At 33.9% G+C, this 26,501-nt stretch overlaps 1 protein-coding gene across 15 annotated transcripts in view; it reads right to left on the bottom strand.

The window, feature by feature from the left end:
* RIMS2 (regulating synaptic membrane exocytosis 2) overlaps nucleotides 1-26,501 on the bottom strand; it is a 505,770-nt gene that overhangs the window by 310,077 nt on the left and 169,192 nt on the right. For all 15 annotated transcript variants that reach the window (XM_044658242.1, XM_044658245.1, XM_044658232.1 and 12 more), the window contains 2 exons: nucleotides 18,239-18,307; nucleotides 13,147-13,303 (listed from right to left, as the gene is read on the bottom strand). In XM_044658242.1, coding sequence (XP_044514177.1) covers nucleotides 13,147-13,303; nucleotides 18,239-18,307 — 226 coding nt within the window. The remainder of the gene's footprint in view (nucleotides 1-13,146; nucleotides 13,304-18,238; nucleotides 18,308-26,501) is intronic.

The following is a 26,501-nucleotide window of genomic DNA, read 5'->3' as shown; positions in this document are numbered from 1 at the left end:
TAAGAAAGAGAGAAACAAAGTAAATTAAACTGATCAATACATTAAAAAAATTTGAAAGCATATTCATTGTTCCACACCAATAGACTGTCCTCCTTGGCAAAGGAGTCAGAAGATATGTCTTTCATCTATCTTCTTGTTAGTCGTTTTTATTCTTTGTAATTTTGCTCTATTGATTTTACTTATTGTTTTGGACTTATTCTTTCCACTAACATTGTTGGAATTACTGTGCATATTGTTTTGTTGGCTCCGTTTACTATATACTCTATGTCAGTTCATTTAAATCTTTCTGTAACTTCATCTTCATCATATTAATGGTTTCTTATAGCATGGTAATAAACCCTTATATTATAAATTTGTATTGTATAAAATTGTACCAAATAAAATTGTATTGTACCAAAATTTTTTTAGCCATTCCTCCATCTAACACAGTGATTCCCAAAGTGGGCGCCACCACCTCCTGGTGGGTGCTGCAGCGATCCAGTGGGGCAGTGATGGCCACAGGTGCATTTGGGGGCAGTGAATAACTGTAAGGAGGCAGTGATAGTATGTGACAGGGCATGCTAAGTAATATTTTTTCTGGAAAGGGGGTGGTAGGCCAAAAAAGTTTGGGAACCACTGATCTAACATATATCATTTATAGCCAGTTCTGTACTACAATAAAAAGTGATACTATTTTTAAATACTATATATATATGTATATACATATACATATATATATATTAGTGCATGTTATTCAACATATTTTCGTTGAATATAGAGACTACTTATTAAGGACATACTTGGGATATATTCCTAGAAGTGGTGTCTAGTAGTGGGATCTCTGGATCAATAGGTATTGTTGTAAGGAAGATTATTATTTAGTTAATAGCTTAGTATTAGTATTAGTCACCTCCTTGGCAGTAAAACCTGATCTCCCAACCTTGTTTGGTCCTGTTCATCTGTCATTCTTGTCTCCCTCACCCCATTGTGAATCCACAGATAATTTAGTTAACTTCCCTGGTAATCCTCCATTACAGTCTTTCCACACTGGAGAGAACCCTTATGAATGTACACAATGTGGAAAGGCTTTCACAGAGAGGAGTCATCTTGTTAAACATCAGAGAATCCACACTGGAGAGAAATCTTATGAATGTACACAGTATGGAAAGACTTTCACAAGGAGGTAACTGCTACTGAAATGGCAGTTGGGCCCAACTGCCACCCTGCAGTATCTAGTATAGGCCTATGGAAACCAGCAAGTAAAAGCAAGAGTTTTATAACACTTTTAATCAGGAACAACTAAGAATAAGGATGAGAATGGGGGTTACTACACTCTTCAGAGTAGGGGCAAACCCCAGGGTCAGGGAAGGGACTTATCTACACTAACTGAGACCTAATCAAGACAGAGCCCAGGGAAAAGCAGGATTGAAGTCAATATCCTCACAGTAGTGTCCAGCTTCACTCCAACAGTGTTTTTGCTCCTCCAGGACCACCTGCTGTACTCTTCAGGTGGGTAGATTCTGGGAGCTGACCCAGCCCAAGTTGACCTGCAACTCAGATTGGGATTTAGCAGTCTCTACCAAAATCTCCCACAAGTAGGTGATGGTCTTTCCACAGAATCTCTGGCAATCTGGTGTCTCCTAAAGTCAGTTGCAACTTGCCCCAACCACCATGGAGTCCCTCTCAGAGAGCAAGAGCCACTTCCTGCTTCCCCATTCCATCTTGGAATTCTCCAGCCCTTCCTGCTAGGTCTAATACTAATACTAAGCTAATAACTAAATAATAATCTTCCTCACAACAGTATTCACATTTAAATTTATTTAATATACATTTCCAAATTGCTTTTCAAAGTGATAGTACTGATTCGCATTTCCACAAACAACACAATAATTATCTTATTATTACCTCTCCAAATTAAACTACTCCCATCTTTTGTCATATTTGTTAATTTGCTGTTGTGATGTGAAATCTTAGGATAGTTTTAATTTGTATTTGTCTTCTTATCAGTGACTTGGATCAGTCCTTTATATATTTGATAAATTTGAAATTCTTTTGAGAACTCTTAATATTCTTTGAAAACTTATGTACTAGAGAATGAATGAAAAAAGTGTTTATGAAGCATTTATTATGTGCTAATCATATAGGAAAGACAGTCCGCACTCTTAAGGAATTTATATTATAAAAGGGGAGACAAAAAATAGGTAAGATTTCAGCTACAAGTCAGATGGAAAGATTCCAAGGTCTTAAATTATGGTTGGAAAAAATGATGGTTATATTTCTTCTTTAATGTCATTTACATAGACAAAATCAATTCAGTTCCTGATTTTGAACTACGTGATAGTGCCAAGTATTTTGGTGAAGAGAACTTTCTTTTGTGGGACTTCATTTAGTTGTGGCTGTATCACCTGAAGAAGCAATTATCAAGCTGCATCTCCACAGGGTTAGCTACCTAAGATTATGGCTGAGGGCACAACAAACATTGCTACTCCCAAGTTTCTTGGGTTCTTGGTGGTGGGCTATATCTTTCAGGATCTAAGAGAAGATGGTAGTCAAGATAGTGGTTGTGGTTTGACTTGTCTGACACACGTTGCCTCCTTTCTTTCCCTCATGGTGCCTTGATGCTTTAGTTAGGCTGGCTTGCCTGCCCTATCAGTGGCATTTATAGAGGAAATGACTTTTTCTTCATACAATTTCTTTATGGTCAGCAAGTTAGGGAAGTGAATGGAATGATGCGTCTGGAATCAGAAGTCCTGAATTCAAATTCTGCCCTACGTTTACTAGCTACATGACCCTGGGCAAGTCACTTAATTTCCATTTGCCTCTGTTTCTTCATCTTTAAAATGAAAATAGTAACAGCACCTTATTCCTAAATTTGTTGTGAGGAGCAAATGAGATAATAATTGCAGTGTTCTCAGGATCACCACATTTGGTCTACAGTTTGGAGAAATTTCAGCAACCAACCCCTGGAAGGTAAGCAGTACAGTGTATAGAGTACTGAACCTCAGATTAGGTGAATTTGGGTTTGAATTCTGTCTCAGATGCTTACTATCTGTGTGACCCTGGGCAATTTACTTAATAATTCCCAGACTCAATTTCTTGATCTATAAAATGATGATAATAACAATAATAACAATATTTGCCTCTGTGATATTGGAAATTTGGGGGTCCTTGAACTAATTTTGAGGTCCCTGATCTAAACATCCTGTGGACATTTAGGGCTCTTTCAAACTACATTTCCCAAGAGCCAACTGGCTTCCTCTCTTGCATAATTATGTGGGCAGGAAGTGTAATCACATAGATAGAAGGATAAATATTGAGAGACTAAATTGGTGCTTCCTCTTTGGTGATTTGGAGCAGAGTCAGGATGGGAGGAGGAGGTAATGGCGGGTCCTTTCCAACTAAGTCTTAATATGGCATGTGGCTTCATTTCTCTAATGACTACCAATAAATCCTTTAAAACCATAATATTTTTAAATCTATCCTTTTATATCCATTTTATTTCTTACACTTCTCAGATTAAAATAATATTTATAAAGGATTTTTTCAAACCCTAAAATGCTTTATAAATTCTGGCTATTACTATTAGGTAGCTAGGTGGTCAGAAAGAACTGAAATCAAATCTGGCCTAAGATATTTATTAGTTGTGTGAACCTAGGCAAGTCATGTAACTTCTGTCTATCACAGTTTTCTCAATTATAAAATATGAGAATAATAGAATCTATCTTCCAGAGTTATGTTGATTAAATGAGATATCTATAAATCATTTAGCACAGTTCCTGTCATACAGTAGGCATTTAATAAATGTGTTTTGCCTCCTTTCTTTTTTGTTCTGAGGGACGCTGTTATTCTACAAGGTAGAGGGGTTTAGCATCCCAAGCTGTCTTCTTCAAGTAGTTCCTGGCATAGAACAGGTGCTGGATAAATGTTTATCTTCTAACTGACTAGTACTTTGATTTATCTAGCAAAAAGGAAAGTGGTCCCTTCTTGAAAAGGAAAAACATTTTGATTACACACCTATAGCTTTCTATTTATCTATACCTATGCATATGTATAAGTATATATGTGTTATTTTCCCATGTCTTAGATATTAAAATCTTGAAATTTTTATTTGAGAAATTTAATACAAATTTTTTTTCTCCCACTCCAAAGCTCATCTTCTTTTTATAGCTGTACCTATTTTTTGTGCAGGAGATTTTTCAATTTAATGTAATAAAATTATCTATTTTTTATTCTGCAATTATCTTTACCTATTTGATAAATAAGAATATATTTCCTAACTATAGCTATTAAAGAAATAGCATTTGCTTCTAATTTTACAGTAGTTTTGTGCTATGATTTTCTTATGCTATGATAGTATATTAAAGCTATGCAACTATTTTGAATTTATTTTGTGATATGGAATAAGATGTTGATTTAAGTCTAATTTCTACTAATAACTCAGCAGTTTCCCCACAAGTTTTCATTCAATAGAGTTCTTTCAAAATTAATTTATGCTTTGGGGTTTATATGAAATTGGATTGCTGAGTCCTATTGCTTCTTGTTCTTTCATCTAGTTACTTACATTCATTTACTTCTCTATTTATAACTAATACCAAAAGATTTTTGTGGCTTCTCCTTTACAATATAATTTTGAGTTCTGGAAATGCTATTCTACTACAATCACAACCTTTTTGTTATTTTTTACTTTGATAGTCTCAATTTGTGTTTTATCCAAATGTATTTTATTATTATTTTATAAAGCTATGTAAAACACAAATGTCAAACATGAAGCAGCATGCCCAACAGTGTTAAAAACAAGGCTGAAATATAAAGGGAAATATTTAATAAAATACAATAGAATACATATAATATCAATATATGGTTTTCTAAGTAAACATACAGACTTCAGGTATGCTTATGGATGGTTCAGTTCTCCCAAACTTCACTAATTGTATTTGAGCTGAATATTACTGCTATACAATATCCTTTTGATAGTTTCATTGATACAGATTAAACCTGTAAGTTAATTTTGCTCATTTTATTTACATTGCATCAGATCAACATGAGTACTAAATATTCCTATAAGTATTTGCTTTTTTACCTATTTAACTTTTTACTTAAGATGTACTTTATAAGTGAATCAATATAAGAAATTAGAATGCTTTGGTAGATTGATCCTCAAGTGTTTTCTATATTTTGTAGTTATTCTGAACAAGCTCTTTTCCAATTATTGCCTCTTGAATTTTATTACTATTACACAGATATGTTATTGATTTTTGAAGGTTTATTTTGTAGCTTGCAACTTTGATGAAGCTATTATTTGTCTCAATAACTATCTTCGGTGATTCCTTACAATTTCCATCATATCATCAGCAAACAGAGATCGTTTTATCTCCTCTTTGTTGGTCTTTATGCCTTGAAGTTCTTTCTCTGCCTTCTTTTATGGTAAGTATTTTTAAAAATATATTAAATAGGGGTGGAGTCAAGATGGCCACTTAGAAACAGCAAAAATCTAGACCTCCGTGAAAACCCTTCCACATTAATCAAAAACAAATTGCTTTGAGGAAACAGAAAACCAAATCCAACAACAGGACAGAGTTGGGGGACACTCCTGCTGGATTCAACTTAAAAGGTATGCAGAAAAGGCTGAATTTTCAGGTTTAAGGAAAAAGAAGAAGGAAGGTCCCAGGACTCTTCCCCCACCTACTATGCTGAGTCTCCAGTGGTTGCTGGAATCTCAGGAGTGGGCTCCAGCCTGGAGGGAATGCCTTGCTTCCACAGCTGTGCCAGGCTCAGGGCTCTAACCACAGTTAGCTACCCCCACAGAGGGAGGTAGCTGGAGTAGAGACTGAAAGGGAGGAAAGCTTAGTCAAAGCCACTACTCTCCATCTTTGGCCTCTGCTTCTTGAGGTTTTGGCCTCAGGGGACATCCAGCTCCACAGATCAGCTCCATCCCAGCCTAATCTAGTCTATCAAGAGGGCATATAAGAAGCCTTCAGAGGGCAGGGAAGCTCAATCTCCAACACTCCTCCCTCACAAACTATGCTGAGAGCCACAGTAAGAATCTAGCTGACGGGGATCCAGGGTGAAGGCTGCAATCATAACAGAATAACTTGATAACAGGGTGGGAAGCCCAACTCCCTTCATTCTCCATACCTTCACCCATACCTTCAGCTTCTGCTGCTAACTGGGGAAAATCTGAACTTGGGGCTCATTAATACTCCATTAGCCTAATCTAGTCAATCAGCAGAGCAGAGAAGAAGCCCCTTCAGGACAGAATAGTCCAAATCCCCAGATGCAGCAAAAAATTAAAGGAGCAAGAATATAGTCAATGACAGGTGGGAAAGAAGGAGAAATGTGAGTAAATAACAGAAAAAGAAAAAAGAAACTACAATCTACAGTTTGTATCCAGGTAATGAACAAAGAGCAAAGGGAACAGAGAAGGACCAAGGAACACCAAGAAAAAATGGCGAAACTCCAGCGAATTGGCCTCAGGCTTTGGAAAGAACTCAAAACACAATTCAAAAATCAATTAAGAGAGGCTGAAGACAATTGGGAAAAGAACCTAAAAAGCAAAATAAGTCATCTGGAAATGGAGGCACATGAACTAAAATGAGAAAATAAGTGTCTTGGAAGCCAGAATTGACCACTTTGAAAATGAGGCAAAAAAAGTGAAAGATGACCTACAAAGATTCACAGACGAGAAGGAGGATGACCAAAAAGCCAGGGATGAAATTTAGTCTTTAAAAATTAGAATCCAATAACTAGAAGCAAATACCTTCACAAGTCCCCAAGAGTCTATAAAATAAAATCAAAAGAATGAAAAAATTGAGGAAAATATGAAACACCTCATTGATAAAATTACAGACCTGGAAAATAGATCCAGAAGAGACAATTTAAGAATTATTGGACTACCAGAAAACCATGACAAAAGTAAATGTCTGGACATCATTCTACAGGAAATTATCCAAGAAAACTGCCCCAATATTCTTGAACAAGAGGGAAAAGTAGAGATTGAAAATGCACAGATCACCTCTCACATTTAATCCCCAATTGACAATGGCTAGGAATATTATAGCCAAATTCAAGAACTACAAGACCAAAGAAAAGATACTACAAACTACTAAGAAGAAACCATTCAGACATCATGGAACCACAGTTAGGAAAACACAGGACCTGGCTGCATCCACACTGAAAGAACAGAAGTCATGGAATATGATATTCTGTAAAGCAAGGGAACTGGGTCTACAACCAAGAATCAACTATCAAGAAAGCTGATTATATTCTTGCAAAGGAAAGTATGATCATTTAATAAAATAGAAGACTTCTAAGCATTCATAAAGAAAAGACCTGACTTACACAGAAAATTTGATGCCCAAACACAGAACTCAAGAGAATCACCAAAAGGCAATTAAGAAGGGGAAAAAACAAACAAAAAAAAAACACCTTTTTTATGGGATCAAATGAGTTCAAATGATTTCTATTCCTATAAGAAAAGATGATATTGGTAACTCTTAAAAATTGTTTTTATCATCAGGGTACCTAGAAGAAATATACTTAGAGGAAATAATGGTCACCAACATCAACATCATCAACATCATCAACATCATCAACAACATCATCAATGATATCAGCAACAACATCATCATCATAGTTGTTGTCATCAATATCGACATCCACCTATCCATCTTTTCTTGGCCCAGGAAAGATTTTTGTTTGGTGGCCTAACCTAATAGCATACTGTGCAAAGTACTGAATGAGAGTCAAAAGACCTAAACTCTAGGCTTGAGTGCCACTATGTGTCCTTTGGACTCAGTTTCCTCATTTATGTATGAGTAAAGCTTACCTGGACTCTGCATTAACGTAATCAATTAAATCAAAGAATAAATCAGGTGTAAATAAGGAAAATAAAAGATCCTGGTACATTTTAGGTACTTAATAAATGTTTAGTGACAAACTAAAAAAAAATAAAAAATAAACCTTAGAAGACATATTAATTGATACAAAGAGAAGTGAGCAGAAGCAGATGCACATCATATTGTTTTACAATATTATAACAGAAATATTATAATGTTGATCAACTTTGAAACACTTAACTTCTTTGGTTAGTATAATAAAATGTGCCCTCTCAGTGCTAATGGCACTATTCTGAAGAAAACATTGTAAACTCAAAGAATTATAGTTTGGGAATTATTACTCCCTTGTTCAAATCCCTCAGTGAATTTTCATGGTCTAAAGAATGATGTCCACACTCTGTAATCTGATGATTGAGAGTTTCTATGATGTTATCACCTACCTATTTTAATTGTCACCTCTATGCAGATGATCCTCAGATCTACTTGTCCAGTCCTAATGTCTCTTCTGACTTCCAGTTTCATATCTCTAACTGCATATTATATATCTCAGTCTGAAAACTCTGTAGACAAGCAAAACTCACCACGTCCAAAACAGAACTCCCTGCCTTTCCCTAATATCATCCTCTTCTTCTAACTTCCATATCATTGCTGAGGTTACCACCATCTACACTATGCAGAAAGTCAACCTCAAGTCCTCATTGTCGATCTGTTGCCAAGGACTGTCAATTTCACCTTTACAACATCTCTTTGATATTTCTTCAATCTATTCTGAAATTGCCAACACTCAGGTATAGGCCTTCATCACCTCATATCTAGATTATCCACAATAGCCAGTTGTTTGATCTGCCTGCCTCAAGTTTTTCCCTTCTCTAGTTCATTCCCTACTCATCTGCCAAATTAATTTTCCTAAACCCTAGGTAAGACCATTTCACTCCTTTTCTCAATAAACTATAATTGTTCCCTATTACCTTTATTATCAAAAGAAAAATCCTTTTTGGTTCTTAAAGACCTTTATAACCTGCCTTCTTCCTATCTTCCCAGTTTTCTTACACTGTATATGCTTCCATTTCTGCAATTCAGAGTCATAGGTCTGCTTGCTATTCTTTGCATAAGTGAACCACCTCCTGACTCAAAGCATCTCAAATGGCTATTCCTCCTGTCTGAAATACTTTCCCTTCTTATATCTGTATTTTGGCTTCTGTTTCCATTCAAGCATCTGTTTAAGTCTCATTTTTTTCAAGAAAGCTTTCCAGGTCTTCCTTAATCATGTTCTCTCTGATATTATTTCCAGTTTATCCTCTGCATATAATTTATACGTAGTTATTTGCATTTTGTTTCCTTCATTAGAATGTCAGGCCCGTCTTTACAAGGACTATTTTTATTTTTAAAAAATATTTTTGTCTTCCTTTGTATCCTCGTGGTTATCTGACAATCTAAGTTAAGTGGATGAATTTTTTTAAAATATAAAATACCCTGATTAGCAAAAAAAAGGAAACAGAATACTTAAACAACCCTATTTCAGAAAAAGAAATTGAATGAACTATAAATGAACTCCCTAAAAAAAATCCAAGGGCTAGACCAGTGGTTCCCAAACTTTTTTGGCCCACTGCCCCCTTTCCAGAAAAAATATTACTTAGCACCCCCTGGAAATTATGAAACTTTTTATTGAACTCAAAATAGAATGAAATACAAAAAAAGTATGGCCATCACCTCCCTCCTTAATTGCTGCAGCAACCACCAGGGGGCGTTAGCACCCACTTTGGGAATCACTCCACTAGACATTCTCAAATGAATTCTACCAAATAGCTGAAGAAGGAATGTTACCAGGTTTCTTTTCTGACATAAATAGTGTATTGATATCTAAACCATAAAGAACTAAAACAGAGAAAGAAGACTATAAACCAATCTCTCTAATGAATACTGATGTAAAAATTTTAAATACAATATTAGCAAGTAGAATACAGAAATATATCACATGGATCATACACTATGACCATGTGGATTTTACACCAGGAATGCAAGTCTAGGTTTAATATTAATAAAACTAACAGTATAATTGACCATATCAATAATAAAACCAACATAAACCATATTATTATCTCAATAGATACTTTAAAAGTTTTTGGAAAACATAACAACCATTCCTATCAAAAATACTAGACAATAAATGGAGCATTTCTTAAAATGACATATAGCATCTATCTAAAACCATAATCAAACATTATCTATAGTAGGGATAAATCAGTAGCTTTCCCAATAAAACTGGAAATGAAGCAAAAATGCCAATTATAACCACTACCATTCAATATTATACTAAAATGCTAGCTCTATAGCAATAAGAGAAGAAGAAATTGAAGGACTTAGAACACATAATAAGGAAATAAAGCTATCACTCTTTTCAAATAATATGATGGCATTCTTAGAGAAAGACACTAATTTAAAAAAATTAATAAATTTAGCAAAGTTGCAGGATATAAAATAAATCCACATAAATCATTGGTATTTTTATACTACCAATAAAGTATAACAACAAGAGACAGAAAGAGAAATCACATTTAAAATAACTGTAGATAAGATAAAATACCTAGGAGTCTATATGCTGAGGCAAAATGAGGATTGATATGAACAAAACTACAAAACACTTCTCACACAAATAAAGTCAGATCTAAGCAATTGAAAAAAAATTAATTGCTCATGAGTAGGCCAAGAAAGTATAATAAAAATGATATTCCTACCTAAGTTAATTCATCTTTTCAGTGCCATGACAATCAAACTACCCAAAAATTATTTCCCAGGAAAAGAGGAAAAAAAAGAAAATTCATATGGAAAGAGAAAAGTTCAAGAATATCAAAAGAATTAATAAAAAATATGGAGGAAGGTGCCCTAACTATACCAAATCTCAAACTGTATAATAAAGCAGCAGTCATTAAAACAATCTGGTCCTAGCTAAGAAATAGTGGATCAATGAAATAAATTAGGCACTCAACATTTAGTAGTCAATGACCATAGTAACCTAGTGTTTAACAAACCTAAAGATCCAAGCTTTTGGAAGGAGAATCCACTATTTGATAAAATCTGCTGAGAAAACTGGAAAACAGTGCGTCAGAATTTAAGCACAGACTAGCATCTCAAACCATATATCAAAATAAAAAGAAAATGTATCCAAGTGCTTAGCCCAACAGCTGACACATAGAATGTACTTAATAAATGCTTAGTGATTTGACTAAACTTTACTATCTACAATAAGTTAGCTATAAATTCTAAGAGAAAAGGGCTTAGATGTGCTGTTAAATAAATTTTTCTTTCCAAGGTATTTTGCTTCAAAATATATTGGATTAAGTCCTATGAAAGATTTTCAGTTTGAGAGTGGCTCAATTTTTTTCCATTTAGGTTGTTATCCACAGTTAATATAGGTGGAATGTAAATAGGAGTCAGAAAGAAGAGTTAGCTTTAATTAACTGTGAAAAAACAAAGAAAATAATGTCTACCAAGTTATATATTTAACCAAGCTTTTTAAAGAAAAAAGTCTAGAAAATGGAATTGTACTTTATTTTTTTAAGTATAAAATGTTAAAAATGAGTTAAAGGGATAGAAGAAGATCATAAAATGATTAGTCTATCAATAATTAAAACTTTAATCTCCAAGGTGGTCCATTATTACATTTCTTGGTATTTCTAAATGTTTAGAAAATTTTCAATATGAAACCTAAATTTGGTTCTTTGTAACTTTAACCCATTGCTCCTGGTTTTATACTCTGAGATCAAACAAAACAATTCATCACTCTTTAAAAAAATCATTTTTATTTATTTCATTAAATATTGCTTAATTACATATACCAACTGAGTTCATACACATACATACATGAACGCACCCATATATAGTTTTCCACCTTTTCTATCAATTTGGATGAAATTCAAGCACCGCCTGATTCTCCCATCATTTTCCTCTCCACTTGTAAAAGTTATTCCTTGCACATATCTTTTCTGTGAGATAATGTTCCCCATTCTTCCTCTCCTTTTTTCCTTTTCCCTATTTTCCTCTTATCCATTTTTTCCTTCCTCCCAACATAACTGTCTTACTCTCTCTCTTTTTAGAATCCTTCTAAGCTGTTCTAATAATTAAAATTGTAAAAATAAATATGTATCATTCTCCCATAAAGAAAGATGTCAATTTAAACCTATTGATTCCCTTATGAGTCCTCTTTCATGTTTACCTTTTTATGCTTCTCTGGAGTTTTGTATTTGAAAGTAGAATATTCTATTCAGCTCTAGTATTTTCATCATGAATGCTTGAAAATTCTCTATTTCTCTAAATATCAATTTTTCCTTGAAAGATTATATTTAATTTGGCTAGGTAGATTATTCTTGGTTATAATACCAGTTCTTTTTATTTCCAGAACATAAAAATCTAAGCCTTCTTCCTTTAACAGGCTAAATGTTGTGAGATGCTAACTATTGCTCCACAGTATTTGAAAAGTTGAAGTATTTTCTCTTTGATCTGGGAGCTCTGGAATTTGACAATCATATTGCTTAGAGTTTTCATTTCATTCATCAGCTTTCAGTTTCATTTTATCCTCTGGTTCTACAAAAGCAGGGCAGTTTTTCTTGATGATTCCTTCAAATACGATGTTCAGGCTCTTTTTTTGAATTTGACTTTCAGCTTATCTAATAATTCTTAAATTCTCTCCTTGATCTATTTTCTAGATCAGTTATTTTTGCAGACATTTCACATTTTATACTATTTATTTCATTATTTTGACTTTAATTATTTCTTAATGTCTCATTGAGTCATTAGCTTCCACATATCCAATTCTAGTTTTGTAGAGGTTATTTTTCTTATCTTGGCTTTGCCCCTGGAAGTTCCTCCAATCACTCTTCTCTCAGACAGACTTTCCTCAAAGTTTTCTTTGCTCCAGTTACTAAATACTGATAAGCTGCTCTTGGTTTCTCCTAGTTCATTTTTTCCAACTTCAAAAGTTTGTATTTCAGTTTGCTTTAGGAGATTCAGAACACTTCTTAAAGAGGCTGCTGTATCTCTTGCAATGTTTCTAATTATATTACTGGGCCTTTACCCTTAGCATGCATGATTACATTGGACTTTTTAAGTCACAAGGCTCCATATGCATCCAATAGAATAAAACATGAGTCAAACAAAGGAACACGGATTTCTTAAAAAGAGTATTAAAGTATTCATTTTATTTAAAGTTATTTTTCTCAAATAACTATATTATTTTGCTATGACTTAAAGCATCATAGTAAATTAGCTACCATGAAATTCATATGCTAGTATTATTTTATAACACAAGAATTATAAAATATAGAACATTACTTACCTTTGTGGAGGAGGAACACTGGGTGACCATGACCTAGTTCTTCCTATACTATCTACTCGATGAGGGGACCCAGACTGTGAACAATGATTAGATGACATCACTTGTTCTGGCACTGACAATGTTGAACTCTGAAGATCTCTTCCATTGTGTCGATAGTCTACAGAGCATAAATACTGAGATTCAAGTAATCTATAGAATTTTTTTAAATGTCCTACTTTAAACAAGATATGCTGAAACGTTACTTTAGTTGGCATATATAAAATATGTAAAAATCATCAAATATAAACAACCTTAATGAGTGATATAAACTGTGACATTTTTATAATACATGCCTTTTCAAATATGTCTAAAGAGTCATTGAGTATAAAATATTCAGGACTGCATTAGATTATATGGAGGTTACAAATAAGAGGACTTAATCTCTTTCACATCCTGATCACAGTCTTATGATTCATTTGAATTCTATTAAACACACATTTATTCAGCAGAATATATAAAATACTGAACTAGCCTATGGGGATTCAAAGAAAAAAACAAAACAGTTCCTTCATATAAGGCTTGTCTTACATTCTATTGGGCATATGCTATGTGTGTTCAAATAGTTAAATGCTAAACATTCATGAAGAAATAGAGAATGGTTTAAAGAAAGAGAGAATGCTAATGACTAGGGGGAATTAGTAAAAGTCAAGGCACATGAGCACTAAATTGAGCAAAACTAGTAATGCATAAAATAGATGTGAGAATTTCATATGTAGATAACTAGCAGAAGAGTTTTCCTGGAATGGTGTGCAGAAAGAGGAAAAGTAAATGAGACAGACTGTGAAAGGCTTAAATTTATATTTTATCCTAGAAACAACAGGAAGCCAACAAAGATCCTTAGTGGACATGATTTGAGCAAAGCTGTGTTTTAAGAATGTCAATATGGCAGTCCTGTGAAAGATAGAGATGAGAAAGGAAAGAAGACCAGTTAAGAGACTATCACAATATCCCAGGTAAGAAGTGATAAAATAATAAATTAGGACAGAGGTTATGCAAATAGAAGAAGAGGATAGACACAAGAGATGTTGTCACAGTAAGATAAGCAAAAGTAGGCTTTTTATGTAGCTAGTTATGAAGTTATGTCATGTAGTTATGTACTAAGATGTAAAAGAAAGAAGAAAAAGTGACTAAAAAGTTACACACTTTAGTGACTAGAATGATTGTGCTACCACCATCAGAAATAGGCAAGTTCAAAAGAAGGATTAGTTTTGGGAAAGATATAATAAATTCTATTTTGAAAATGTTGAGTTTGAAATTCTTATAAGGTATACAGGTCAAAATGTCTAGCAAGCAGATGGTAATATAATATTGAATTTCAGTAGATACCTTAAGGCTGGAGTAAAAGATCTGAAAGTCATAGGCATATAGACAACAAATGAATTTATGAAAACTGATAAAATCATGGAGGAAGGGAATATAAAGTTCACATGAATTAACATATGTAAGGTGCTTCAAAAACTTTAAAGAATTATTTAAGTGCTCTTATTATTCCTAATGACAACAATAACAAAGAAAACAAAAGTTTTCAAAACAGAACTTTTGTGGGAAAAAAAAGCTTTCCTTTGTGGATACCAATACTTCCTAAGAAAGAGGAGAGGATAATGAATGGTCAGAAAGGCAGAAAAAGAATTGAGACAGCAGCTGGAAAGAAGCTAAGAAAATGTCCAGGAAATGGGGAACAAAACAGGTCCAAAAAAAGCTAAAATTGTGTATCTCTTAAAAGGAAGCCATTATACATGTAACAGAAGTGAGGAGGCAGGTTGCTTTTATTAGCCTGGTAGAGCCCCTTTCATTCATAACTGATTTGTCTCTTAAAAGAGAAAGCCACTTCACTAGTCCTCATGTCTATCATAGTGCTTAATGGAGAAGGTACAATATATTCTTTAATCCTTGAAAGGACAGAGCAACAGGCAGGAAGATTCTCACATATAAACTAACTGGACCAGAAAAACTAGGTAGGAATGTAATATGTTCTTTTTAGGGCTCTTTTCAAAGGATTCTTTACTTCCCTTTCTTTGGTTCCCTTCTTGGACAAGCCTTATCCTTTTATCTAATTGCTGACTTGAAAGTCCTGCTAGGCCCAGGTTAGGTATCAATTAGTAACCCACTTCTTTTCTGGAATACTTTGGGTGACTTGCATATTTTAAATGACTTAAAAATTTTATTCTTAATTCATATAAATAACATTTTGAAGAATGTATGTTTGTTACTGTGCAAGAAAGAACCACAAAAGTTTATGTGATTTTTGCTTTGCATTACGTATTTTTTGAGTAAAATTGTCTACTTACTCAGAAAGATTCAATTCACCAAGTATTCTATTATACACTAACAAAAAGATCCCAACGTAAAGAGAACCCTGCCATCTAATAAATTTGGTAGAGAAATTGGGCAATATTTTTAACAGCTCTTCTGGAGTAAATTGGAATGGTTGTAACAACAGACAGAATTTAAACATGGTGTCAGGATGGGGTACATAGTCTAGTCTTATGGAATAAGTAAAAAATAAAGAGCCTGGAAAGCTGAATAATATATGAACATGAAGGTAAAAAGAAAACTGCCATGGTCACCATTGGAAATATATAGGTAGGATTATAGATTTTAGAAGTAATGAAAGCAATTCTTTACATCTAAAAAGAAGAAAAGGATGTGTTCCAAAATAAATAATTCCAGAATAGATGAGGGAAGATGGAAAGAGTTACAGTAAGAAAGTCATCTTTATGTGATGAACAAAAGGAGAAGCTCCATGAAGATACAGTGAGTCTCAGGAAAGGCATCCAGCTTAGATGGAAAAAAAGATAAAAGGTATAGAGAATTAAGAGATAAAAGGGATTTTGGCAACTCATATTTGAACATCAATCACCTTTACAACAAGTTCTGTCTAGCTTTTGCTTGAAGATCTTCAAAGAGTAGGAACCTAAGGAACCCAAAGTGGTTGGACATCTCCAATTACTAGGAATATCTATGTAATATTAAGTTTAAATCTAATATTTTGCAGAATCTCTTCACTGGTTCTACTTCTTCATTCTAGAATCAAGCAGAGTAAGGCTAATGATTCTTGCAAATGAAAGTCATTGAAACACTTGAATGCATTTAATAATGTTTTCCCCTATATACTCTTTTCTTGGGTTGAAAATTTTCCATTTCCTTCAGTTTAATCTCATACAATATGGTCTCTAAATCATTCATCAATTTAGTTATCTTTTCCTCTGGGAAATCTCTGACCTATCAGATTTCCAACTAACTGTGACCCTTCCCTGACTCCCATCCTGCCTGAACTGAAAACAACATTTTAGATGTGGTATGCCTAAGAACATTTAAACTTTATTTCTGCTAGAATTTTCTGTGACATCTTCCATTGGTGTGTCTTTCAGTTCCTTTTTATTATTTTTATTGTTATTTTATCTTATTTGATACATTTCTTGCTGTTTTGAGGGACAGAAGGAGAGATGGCAGTAGAAATAACCACTGGCATCCATCCTTCTAAAAGTTTTGCCACCTTAAGTTCTTGAAAGCTTTATCAAGTAAAGCACAGGTTCTATTAAGTCCTAGAACACAAGAAAAGACTTTAGTAAGGCTTAGCCATAGAATATCATATCTGTTATTTTAGGACTACTGTAGCAAAATTTAGAGACTGTCCACTATATAATAAATCTTCAAGTGCAAGTAAGGGGTTGTGATCTGCTTTGGTAAAATGATTTCTCACCCTGATGGAATTGTGGGTCCTTGAATTATTAATAAATATTTTACCTAACTGCCTAAACTTATTTATTTATCATTTTGTATCCACATATCTCCAACTTTCCAAATGTAGTCTATTGTTTAGAATCCAGCATGATTGTTACCATAAATGCTCTGGAAACTGAGTTTCCTTAATATAGCGAAATGTCTCAAAAGTGCATATCCTTTCCAGCAATACCACTACTAGATTTGTACCCCAAAGAGATAAAAAATGGGAAATAATCTAGTTGTACAAAAATATTTATAGCTGCACTTTTTGTGGTGGCAAAAAACTGGAAAATGAGAGGTTGCTCCTTGATTGGGGAATAACTGATGAACAAATTGTGGTATATGATGGTGATAGAATACTATCGTGCTATAAGGAATAATGAACTGCTTGATTTCTATAAGAACTGGGAAGACCTACATAAACTGATGCAGAGCAAAATGAGCAGAACCAGGAAACATTGCACACAGAAACTAAAACATTGTGGGGCAATCAAATGTGATTAGCTTTGCTACTAAAAAAATGCAATGACCCAGGACAATCCCGAGGGACTTATGAGAAATAATGCTATCCACATCGAGAGAAAGAATGGTTGGAGAAGAAATGCAGGAGAACATATGATTTATCACTTGTTTATATGGGTATATGATTTGGGGGTTTGAATTTAAAAGATTATTCTATTACAAAAATGAATAATATGTATAGGACTATCTTTCTAATATCTATAAATCTGATAAAGTGACATCTATGCTTTTATCCAAATCATTAGTAGAACTATTAGGCAAAACAGAGTTAGCATTTGGTGCATTAACATGTACAACTACTACTACTACTACTACTACTACTACTACTACTACTACACCATAACTAGCACCTATCTGGAGAAATTATTTTTTCATTTTGTTGAACTCAAGTCAAAACTAATAGTACTAATAGATCTAAACAGTTCTAAATTATGTCTGATTTTAAACACAAAGAATCTGGACCCTCATAGATAAGCATTAACATCTCTGAATATAATTTCTGAATTGGGACTGTAAAACATTCACAGAAGTATTTATATTTTTATGCGGAAACATAAAATCACTTGGAGTGATGAAGAAAAGTTTTTGTTTCAAATTAATTCGCTTTTAAAATTCCTTAATAACTATTACTGAAGTATTATTTCCTACAGAAATGCAATGATGTTTGGATTTTCTGTATATTATGCAGTAAATTGTGAATTACTCAGTAAATAATATTTTAACTCTTATTCACAGGGATTTAGAAATCAGCCATGATATATAAATTTTTAGTTTATAATACTGTACAATATATTAAAAATTTTACCTGACACTACACCAATTCCGTCATCACAGTCATAGTCAGAGACTTCACTGTCACTTATTCTCTTAGACCCTGTGAAAAAGAAAAAATAAAAACTGTTCATTTATATCAATATAAAATTTTCTACTTTGCAGCACTTCAAACATAAAGTGAAAAAAAATCTGAACTATGCATTTATTGATGAAAAGATATAAAGGATGTCACAGTGAAATTGCAAGGACTGACGTTCTCACAAACGTATGGGAAGATCACAAAGAACAAAAGTATTGGTCAATTTAAAAGGATTAATATGTATTGAAGCTTGTGATGCTATGAAGTACAACTACTGATGTGGAATAAATATAACTTGTAGTTTCCATTTGAAAATCCATTAGATTAGGCAAAGATTATAGTGCCTATTTTAAGATAAAAGCTTCTCCATGTAACCACTACTTCACTCTTTTTTCTTTCTCCTCCCCTCCTGATCTGTTGGGACCTGTATAAGGAACTGCAAAGGTGGAAACGCTTCTACCATTTCAGATCAGCAAAATCTTTGTTCCTTATAATCTGAGACATGTATGGTACTACTGAAAGGTTAAGTGACTTGTCCATGACCAGCCAACTTGAATAAATGTGTTCCTGGCCACTTCTATCCATGCCTCTCACATTCAAAGTAAACACTAGAAAACTACTGTTATATTATCTGAATGTTTTAATTTGTATATTCATGATTAACATACATGACATATAAATTGTCACTTGAATATAGCTAATTCTTTATTACCCATCTTAAGAGAGAAACAGAATATTCAAGACAAATTGTCTCTAATATTTAAAACATATATAATCTCTCTCTTACCAAATAGGTTTGATCTATTTTTCTTTTTAACCTGTATAAGACATATTCAAAGGAGAGACTTGATTTTTTATTTCAGTTATATTACTTTTCCTTTTACCTATTCTCCATAATAGAAAGAAATTATAATGGGATATTATAAGGTTCAAACTATGTAAGCAACAGGAAAAATGAAAGTAGCAGAAGATACGAATAACTTATAAATTAAGCATGATTTTTTTTAAAAAAGACGTTTGACCAAATTTAAATGCTGGGTTGAGCTATTTGGATAACATCTCCTAAGTGGTATACAAAGGCATAAGAATAACCATTATTAAGGCTCATGAACACCAAATAAATAATTATTCCCTTATACAGAGAACTTTGGTAAATAGTTTTAAGGTGTATTAATATTATTCTAACAAGCATTGGAAATAAACGAAACAACTAGAATTTAGTTGTTACTTTGTTACTTTGCCTACAAACTTGATTCCAAATAGTAAATCAGATAGATGTATAAGTAGACACTTGATTAAACTTTTGCATTCCTGTTTCCATTTATCTTTAGAATCTGAAATATAAATACTTTGCAAAATATGGATTTACCTGATTATGTAAATGCTATTTTACTTTTTTGTCATTTGGTACCCAATAACAAAATTTAGAGTGGGTAGGATCAAAGGATTATAGATTTAGGGATGGATTTTAGAAGACATCTATTCTAAACCCTCCATTTTCCAGATGAGAAGTTGAGGTCCAGAGAGGTGAGGTGACTTGCCCAAAATCACCCAGGGAAAGTCAGAATTCAATCATACCTCCTGATTCCAAATACAGTCCTCTTACTACAATACTTAGTTATTAATAGAACTGCAAAATTATGTTGTAGCACTAAATAACACACTGACATGATGTTGTTACTTTGAACAATGCTTTATCCCACTAGGGAATTTGCTAAATATACTGATAAGATCCTGGAATTGTTTTGTTTTGTTTTTTAATTATAACTCACTAATTTGTCAGTCAACCTCTGCCTCCTTGGTTTAATGAAATCTTGTTATCTCTTTAGGACATCATGTCCCCTGCACACCTTTCCCAATGCAGGCACTCTTATTTCCTCCAAGGGTCATGAAAGTGGACTGATATACCCTTTACTAGGCACTGTTTCTTGAAGGTCATTCCTTTATCAACATTTTTAATTACTTCCTTTGAGCCCATGCTAAATAATAGCACCTATGTCCCATCCTAAATTACTTTTATCTACTAATATTTAGGTGATTTAAAAGTTTTCAATGATTTCAGGACCTGACTTATTCTCTGTTGCTTCATTCTATCATCTGCCATAGCCATGGACTTCAATATTTGTATTAAAATCTTTTCTAAGAATTAGAAATCTCAACTCCTCAATTACTTATCTCCAAAACTTCCTTCTCCATCTTCCTTTAGTTACACATGGTCACCACACCTTAGGTTTTCCATCTCTAGGGATTGTACTGTTTGTAGAATTCATAACTTGGAACTAAACAACAATTTCTTATCAAATTTAAAAGTGCTAGGTCTGGAGTAAGCGAATATGCAATTAAATCATAGCCATCCCTTATTAGCTATGCAATCCTGGTCAAATCTTTTAAAGTGGGCCTGTTTCCTCATGTATAAAACAAAGGAGTTAGACAAGATGACTTCTAAGGTACTCTTTAGGTCTAAGCCTATGATCTTATGATCATTTCACCTTTTCCATTCTCTCATATTAGACTTACCTTTCACCCTTATTGTAACCTCTGGTCCCATGACCTATCATTCTCTCATTCTATCTCCAATGATAGTTTCATGTGCCTCTATCTTCAGACATTCATAATTCCATGGTCTGCCATGTTAATATTTTACTAGTTACTACCATGGAAATCCTTGGCCTCCTCATATTTTGCCATTCATGATTTTCAAATCTTCCTCTTATCTTACCACTTTATTTCCAGGATACTAATGGCAAAAATCACAAAACTTCATTTAATGCTAAGTTATATTGGTCCTTGCTTCTGCTTAACAGTCAATTTAGTTATTATTGAATTTATATCTCATTCACCATAGGGTCTCTTCTGAGTCTTTTCCTTACTTTTCTATCCCCATTAGGATCTAAGTCCCATATAAAACAAACAATTTAGCCTGCTGTTTTATGAGAATTCATTTTTCACATACTGTATTAATCTTATATCAAATCCTGAAGTATAAAGGTACCATTTCCTATATATTAGGGAGAATTATTATGTATTCCTTTGTTTAGGATCTGGGTTAGAGAATCCATCTTCTCTACAGCTTTTTTGCATTTTCTTTGTCTTTAGGAAACCCAAAGAACACCTTCCTTTTGACAGAATAAAGGGGGAAAGAATTCTTTACCACATACATACAAGTCTTCATCTGTCCACCTGTCAGTGTGAGGAATGGCTAAGGGTTTGATAATGGACTTCCTAATTAGATATTCATGAATTAAAACTTTCTTGGGATGTTCAAGGGAGGGGCTAAATAATGAGCCCCTAAAACTCTATTTATTAAGCTCCCTGGTCATTAAGAGAGGGTCACTAATCTATGTCACTTTATTAATTATGTTGCTGGCCTAACCAATAAGTGGATATAATCAATAAACTGATATTCTTATCCCATAATCAATTTATCAAGATAATTTTAATTGTAAAAGTTTCAGAGAAGTCTGAGATCACGTGAAATGAGTTCTATGTCTAACATTCATGCATGCACAAATACACACACACCTACATTGATTTTTTCCATTTCTCAGTACTATCACATATTTTCCTTTTATTCCCTCTGATCACAGAAATGTTTTTTTTTTTCCTTATTGCAGATAATCTACTCATCTATATCATAGAACCCATTTCTTGGCAGCTCCTTTTGGACCTAATTTCAACAGTAATCACCTTTTCTCATACATACATATTCAACATTTCCTTTTTTAAAAAAATATGCTCATATCTCCCTAATCAGAAAAAAATCTTTTATTTAACCCCACTAACCCATCAGTCTATCCTTCTTCTCCTATACCTGTGTTAGAAAACCTATGGCACATGTGCCAGCAGTGTCAGAGGGGTTTGTTCCCTTCCCCCTCTCCACAGGTGCCTGAGGAAGACATTTCTCACATTACCTACCCTTCTGCCCAGCAGTCCAATGGGTACTTCCTCCCTCCCCTGTCTGGGGTAAGAGGGCAGCTCACATACAGTGTGAAAGTTGCGCTTTGGGCACTCGGTCTCTAAAAGGTTCACCATCACTGTCCTATACTGTTAGAATTATTAGTTCTATATTCAAAGCCATCATTATATTATCACTACTCATTCTGTCTCTACAACTCTACTGAAACTACTCTCTCCAAAATCTCAATGACTACAAAATCAACAAAACCCAGGATTCTTTTTAAATCCTGCTTGGCCTCCAAGCAGATTTTCAGTGTTGTTTGTTCTCTATGACTTTCCTCTCCCAACATCATGATCATTATATTCTCTTGGTTTTTCACTTCTTTCTCCTTTGATGACTGCTCATTCTCTTATCAAACTCTTAATGTCAGTGTTCCTCAATCATCTAGTTATTGATTCTTTTTTTCTTTGTTCTCCATATTCTCTTCCTTAATCAAATTCAAATTCATGACTTTAACTAGCTTATCTCTTTTCAGATGACTCCAAGATGTTAATTTATATCCTCATATGCTTTTCTGAATAACAAGGGCACATCTTTAGGGTCCTATCTTCAAACAGCTCTTACTGGTTTTCTCCAAAAGCCCAAATTCAACAGTTCTAAATATGAACTTAATATTTTCCAAACTCTTCATTCTTACCTTATAATTTCAATCTCTGGCAATGAAACTTTCATTATCTCTCATGTTCATAATCCTGTATTATTTGACTCTTCTTCATCTCTCATACCTAAGCAATTACTAAATCCTATGAATGACACCTCTGAAATAACTTTTGCATATAGCTCTTCCTCTCTCTATTCCTACTTCTACTACCTTAGAATAGGCTTACATTACCATTTACCAGAACAATTTTAATAGTCTTTTCATTCCTCTTTCTGAATTGCCTCTCTCCTCCTTTAATCCGCCTTCGATACTGTTATGAATTTTTTCTTTTTGAGCAAATAAAGCTATGTCCCTTCTGTCCAAGACTCTTTATAGCCTCCCTTTTTCCTATAGAATAAAGTGAAAATATCTCTGCTTGGAACTCAAGGATTTTTATAGTCTATTAATAAAGTATTTTTTCCAATCTCATCTCACATTACTCATTTCCACAAACTGTTCTAGTCAAGCCAGACTTTGTTTCCAAAATCTGAATAGCTTTCTCTTGACTCCATTACTGTGCTTATGCTATTGTTTTTATTTCAAATATTCTATTTCTTCCCTCTCTGTCTGCTAAAACCCCTACTTGTTCCATGTCTCCCTTATGCTTAAAATCTTTAACGGCATTCTGCAACCATTCCAACAAAACCCTAAAGCTGAGCTTCTACAATCTGACTCCCAGAACTATTTTGCATTACTGTGTCTTCTAAAATTCCAACCAAACTCACACTTCAGTTATTCCTGAACTCTGCATGTTCCATTTTCCACATTCTCACACAAACTATCCCATTTTGGAATGTAGTTCTATATCACTTTAACTTCTTAGAATCCTCAGATATCTTTAAGAAACAGCTCTGATGTTAAGTTGTATGCCCCAAGTAGGGGAGGACTATTTTCATTGTTTTCTATGAATGCCTAGCCCTAAGAAGATTGTCTTTCTCTAAGTAGTTATTTGACATTACTGTATGCTTAATTCTTTTAATTTCCAGTTTAAATGATACCTCCTCCAAGAAGCATTTCTTTATAATCTCTATCAATAGCAACCCAATTCAAACCTCAATAGCACTTTGTTTTGCAACAGTAACATATTTGCCATTTAATTCTGCATATCATAGTAACCAGTGTTTCTCTCATCTTACTAGGCTATAAGCTGAAATTGAGCTGCTCTTTTATCTAAACTTAGTTTTTATCATTATTACTCACTGCATGACTGCATACAATAGCTACATTAGAGATGGTTGTTAAATGAAAAATAAAAAGATATTCATCAGAAAAAAAATTTTTTAAGAAAGTAATATTTTTGATCACATATATTGCCTGAAAAGCATAGAATTTAAGATTTCATTTTACTTGTCTAATATCTGTAAAAAGTATTTAATTCAGTGTAGCAGAATGCTACCATAACTCGTTAAAATCATAAACAATTTCTTAAATGACAAAGTAACAGAAATTAACATCCTTCTTATACTTAAACACTGAGTCCTAAAGTTGGAAGACATAAGTTCACCATAGGGGGGTTTTTTTGGCCTTTTGTGTGGAAAGATTGTGAAATTCAAATGGTAAAAGGATTCTCTGAAAAAGGGGAGGAAATTCCAAATGCAACTATTTGTGGATGGCATTGTATTTATTGCATAAAGCCTCAAAACACAAGAGAACCTCCTAAATGAGATACATACTGTGTAATTTGAAATTATTGTAAGCCCTGGAAGACTACAACTCCCAGGACTCTCTCTGCTACAACTTCCCCTGGCCCCTCCCACTTCCTTTGGGGGAGGTGTCAGGGAAAGTATAAAAGGGAAAGTTTGGCACCTTTTTTCTCTCTCTCAACCTTGGAGGCTGGCTGGGCTCTCTCTACCCTGAACCCTGATCTCTCTCTTGGCGCCTTTTTTACTTTCTGTCTACCTCTTAGTAATGAAAATAAAACTAGCTATTCAAAACCCTAAAGTTGCTCTCTGATCATTCATCTGAGGGCTCTGGTCAATTTCCCCCTGCCTGGGCTGGGACGGCTACCTTCCTTTCCCTTCCTCTACCTTCCTCTCTCCTTTCTCCCATCCAACCTATCCTCCTACCTTTATCCCTTCACTTTCACCACACAATAATCAAACAAAAAATATTCAGTCTAACCATCTAGAAAGAAAAAAAATGAAGGGGTAAAGAACATCTATCATATAAATTATGTGGTTAGGCAGAGTCAGCTCATCAATCAGTATGTATTTGGGGGCATATATATGGCCAGAACTGACTATGAAAGAGAAGCACTGTCTTTTAGAAATTCTACTGTATTTTTAATGACTCCAAGATTCTCTCAAAACAGACTTATCTTTTTAACAAAAACCCTTACCTTCTGTTTTAAAATCAATACTGTGTATTGGTTCCTAGGCAGAAGAGTGGTATGGGCTAGACCAGTGATGGGCAACTTTTTGAGCCTGGTATGTCAAAATTTGCCAAAAAACATGAGCATAACTCAGGTGGTATGTCACTTCAAGAAAAAAAACCATAATTTTGTGATATTTATAGTTTAAATAACAAAAATATGTAATTGTAATACATAACTGTATTTAATAAATCAAAATAGGTAAATTAATATAGGTAGAATTGTCATCTATAGTGCACAGAGTGTCTACACTACACTACAGCAAATATTTAATCCTCAGCACACAGCCCCAAACTTCTCTGTATGTGGCCGCATGTGGCAGCATGTGGTTGGGTGTCATCAAAAATGGCTACATGTTGTCAATGCTGACACACATATCATAGGTTTGTCATCACGGGGCTAGACAACGGGGATCAAGTGACTTGCCCAGGGTTACACATCTAGAAATACCTGAGGTAAGATTTGAACCTAGTAACTCCCATCTCTAGGCCTGGCTCTCAATCCACTGAGCAACCCAGCTGCTCCCTTAACACCAATATTTTTGCAGTGATACTAAATGGCTGCAAATAAGAAGATGACAGAATTTCAAAAGAACTGAAGTTGTATGTCACTCAAAGCGCAATGTGGAGATATACAGTAGACATAGACTACATCATTTACCTTAGATGAACTAAATATAAAAATCAACCTTAAGTTTTCATCAAAGAGATGATTTAAAAAGGAGTTGTTCTAGTCCTGTAGTGATATAAAGGATTAATAGTTGGACAGCCTGTATGCTCCATGTACAACTATAATTATTATTTATTCATGGTGTCAAGGTTTTGATAATGCCACTCAAGAGTTACTCATTAAAAATTCACATCTACTTCTTTGACTTTGGCTGAACTATCTTTGCTTGGGGCAGCTAGATGGCATGGAGGATAGAAAGCTAGGTGTTAAGTAAGGAAGATTTATCTTACTAAGTTCAAGTCTGGCCTCAGACCCTTACTAGCTATATGACCCTGAGCAAGTCACTTAACCCTGTTTAATTCAGTTTCCTCATCTGTAAAATGAGCTTGAGAAGATCTCAAACCCCTCCAGTATTTTTTGCCCAAAAAAACCTCAAATGGGGATTGTAAAAAGGAATTCTTTGTTCTCTTTGAATTTGCACTTATGAAAGGGAATCCTTTCTTCTCTTTGCCTAGTTGGAGTTAACACTTTGGTTAACAATAACTTAAAATCAACACAAGCTTGAACTAGATGAAGG

The sequence above is a fragment of the Gracilinanus agilis genome, chromosome 1 (assembly GCF_016433145.1).
Source record: "Gracilinanus agilis isolate LMUSP501 chromosome 1, AgileGrace, whole genome shotgun sequence".
NCBI lineage: Eukaryota > Metazoa > Chordata > Mammalia > Didelphimorphia > Didelphidae > Gracilinanus > Gracilinanus agilis.
The sequence above is the reverse complement of the archived record's forward strand: the minus strand, read 5'-3'. Positions and strand labels throughout refer to the sequence as shown.